The sequence below is a fragment of the Cystoisospora suis genome (assembly GCF_002600585.1).
Source record: "Cystoisospora suis strain Wien I chromosome Unknown contig_1634, whole genome shotgun sequence".
Lineage (NCBI taxonomy): Eukaryota > Apicomplexa > Conoidasida > Eucoccidiorida > Sarcocystidae > Cystoisospora > Cystoisospora suis.
The window spans coordinates 1-3651 of NW_027154434.1; the positions used below are offsets into that span (position 1 = coordinate 1).

Genomic DNA, 3651 nt, shown 5'->3' on the forward strand with positions numbered 1-3651 from the left:
TGTCCTTCTAATGGTTCATGGCTTGACTTCCTCTCAAAACATTCGAGAACTTGGCTTACTCTTCAAAGAAAATCCACTCCGCTCCACATTCAAAAACCTTTTCACCTCTTCAAGGAATTAAAGATCTGTCTTCTTTTCCACTAGTCATCTGGTCCTTCTTGCCTTTGGTCCACTGATCGCCCGTGTGAGGTGCCCCGGGCTTGTGCCCCCCTCGGTCGCTGGTCCTGCCTTAGTCTGGTCCGGCCTGCTGGCTGCCCCGGGCTCCGGGCCTGCACACTGATCTCTCCGGGCTTGGAATTTAGTACGAATTGCACACACGCGCACTCTACCTAGGCCTTCAAGGCTTCTCACACTGCTTACATGCTGTACTTAAGCCTTCGGTACGCATTGATTCTGGGATTTTCCCAGCTTACACTTCAGAGTACGCACTATTCAACTATTGTACAGTTGAGCTGAACTTCTATACTTGGTTTCTACTGTTAGGTTACTAAGATAAAGAGGTTCAGTGCTCTCTAGTCTTTCTTAATTAGATGGGGCATACCCCCTTCTACGTTCCCTCTCTATATCTATCCCCTCTGACTTAGGTTCCACAGGTATTTAAGCGTATAATAATTACAGATCACTCGGGGCAGAGCCAAAGCTCTGACAAAGTACCAGTACTGTCATTAATAGGGTAGAACTGGTCTCTTTAAGGGGGATCAGAAGCGAGATGCGAAAGAAGCAAGTGGAGTTCATTGGCTTCATTAAAATAGACCCAGTTTGTGAGACAAGAGAGGAAAAACCTGAGGGAAGGAAGAAAGAAGGGGAAGGTTACCTACCAAGCCAAGGATCAAAGATCTAGGAGGAAATGGGGATCTAGAAACAGCCAACCTGATTGGCGAATTCAAGGATGTATTTGAAGATGTACCGAATCATGGCGTAGTGAAAAGACAGGTAAAGCATCAAACCAAACTTATTCCAGGGGAAATACTTTCATACCATTCCCAGAACTACAACTTGTCTACTGAAGACCTGTTAGAGCTGAAGAAACAAATCAAAGAATTATTGGAGAAAGGATACATAGAACCTACTCAAGCGCCATTCGCTGCACCAGTTTTTTTGGTTCTAAAGCCTGGAGGAGAAGGACTAAGGATAGTGGTGGACTACAAAGCATTGAATAGGATAACTCTGAAACATGAGTATCCCTTACCAAGGGTACAAGATCTCATCCAAAGACTAAAAAAGCCCAATGGTTCACAAAGATAGATTTGCAAAAGGGATATCATCAGCTTGAAGTTGCGCCAGAAGACCGTTGGAAGACCGCTTTCAAGTGTCGTTATGGGACTTTTCAATTTAAAGTAATGCTTTTTGGGTTGGCCGGCGCGCCATCCACCTTTCAAAGACTCATGCAGAATGTTTTCATCAATGAACTTGACGAGTATCTGATAGTATATCATGATGATGAGTTAATTTATTCCAGAACAAAAGATGAGCATCTCAACCATCTAACGAAAGTACTACGAAGGATTAGAGAGCATCAACTGTACGTGGGTATCAACAAGTGTGAGTTCGTGGTTCAGAAGGTGAAGTATTTGGGATACATCATACAAAAGGGAAGTATCCCACCCGACCTAAGAAAAGTTGAAGCGTTGAAGAACTACCCCGAAAAGTTGGGAAACGTCAGACAAGTTCGAGGATTCCTAGGACTAGTAGGTTCTTACCTTCAGTTGATCAAGGACTTCAACAAGAAAGCCAAGCCCTTACATGATCTACTTAGTGAGAAAAGTGCTACGATATGGAGGCCCAAGCACTCCCAAGCAGTGACGGAGCTTAAAGATGCACGGGTGAATGTAGCGATGACCAAGATTTTCAACCCAGATCTACCTATAGTTATAAATACGGATGCTTCAAAGTATGCTGTAGGAGCTGTGTTGGAACAAGACGGTTGCCCTATAGCCTTCGAATCTCGAAAGAAGTCNNCCCTGCATATGAAAGCGAATTGATGGCTATTGTATATGCATTAACAAAGTGGAAACATTTTATTGGGTCCAAGCTAGTTACAATCGAAACAGACCATGCGACCTTAAGTCGTATGTTAACTAGGAAGAAGGTGACCACACGGTTAGGATATTGGTTGGATCAATTGGCCGATCTTAATTCCGTGTTGCGTATAAACCCGGAAAACAAAATGTGGTGGCAGATGCTTTGAGTCGTAGACCAGACTACATTGAAAAGGTTATGACTTTACGTGAAACCTCACAGCGGAGAGGAAGAGATCTAGCATACGAAAGACGTACAAAACTGATAGGGTGGGGAAAAGGGTATGATGTGTGTGATGATTTCAGGAAGAGAGTTACGACGTGTAAAGCCTTAGGGATAGATGAAAATACATGGAAGTATATATCATTAATTGAAGGGAGAAAAGAGTATCAGTGGGATGAAAACTTATTGTGGGTCAAGACTCGTGAAGGCTGGAAATTATGTGTGCTCAGCAAAGACAAGAGAAGAGAAGTATTGCATGGATTTCATGATCATCCTTTAGCTGGACACCCTGGAACGAAAAAAACAACACAAGATGTCGAGAAAATCTTTTGGTCGCCTACGCTAAAGGCAGATGTTGAGAAATATGTGAAGTCCTGTTCGGCTTGTGCGTTGGGGAAGGCCTCATATGCCAAATACGGGGGGCTACTAAACCCGTTACATGTGCCGAATTATCCGTGGGAAGTCATCAATGTTGATTTAATCATGGGGTTGCCCAAAGGAAAAGATGGGTATGATGCAATTGTTACCTTTGTGTGCCAATTGACAAAGATGGCCCACTTCATTCCAGTAAAGCAGACCATTAATGCGATAGAATTGGGGCATGTGTTAGTAAGGGAAGCCATATAATTACATGATGTGCCCAGTGCTATTGTCAGTGATCGGGATAGTCGTTTCACAAGTGAAATCTGGAGAGGGATGTGTGAAAGGCTGAATATTACCCTAAAGATGTCCACGGCTTACCATCCTTAAACAGATGGTTTAGCAAAACGGACGAACCAAACAATAGAACAAATGATCAGGTGTACTATTTTGGGAAATGAACACCAATGGGTAGAAATCCTTTTAATGTTGGAATTTGCTCATAACAGTACTATTAGGTCGAGCACCAAAGCCTCACCTTTCGAAATGCTATATGGTTTTGTCCCAAACAAACCTGTGTGTCAAAAGTATGGATTACCAATAGCTGTGCCTGCAGCAAACTTACCTCTTCAAGCAGGAATTTTCCTACGCAAGGGTCGAATGGAGCTGGAGAAGGCCAAAATACTAGAACAACGTTACGCCAACGCGCAACGAAGGCATGTACAGTTTCGAGTTAAAGACAAGGTGTGGTTAAAGGTTTCTCATCTACCTCTGGCAACAACGTCAACCTCACGCACCTTAAGCCTTAGGTACCGTGGCCCATTCAAAATCATCAGTGAAGTTGGAGAAAGAGCTTACAAGTTAAAGCTACCACCATCAATGCTGATGCGTCCGGTTTTTCACGTTTCCTTGTTAAAGCCGTGGTCAAGCGACATTTCAGATCTAAGAGGAGCTACAAGCACTCAAAAGGCCATTCAAGGAAACAAGTACGAAGTACAAGGGGTTTTTAAACACCGAGAGGATCCAACCACGGGACTAAGATGGTTCAAG

General features: G+C 43.5%; 1 protein-coding gene across 1 annotated transcript; it reads left to right on the forward strand.

Moving 5' to 3' along the window:
- Positions 1-1338: 1338 nt before the first annotated feature.
- On the forward strand, positions 1339-2868 carry CSUI_003608 (retrotransposon ty3-gypsy subclass; the record flags this gene model as incomplete). Its single annotated transcript, XM_068063804.1, has 2 exons — positions 1339-1891; positions 2196-2868. Exons 1-2 carry the CDS (start codon positions 1341-1343, stop codon positions 2866-2868), a joined length of 1224 nt encoding a protein of 407 aa, XP_067924220.1. The 5' UTR covers positions 1339-1340.
- Positions 2869-3651: the final 783 nt, after the last annotated feature.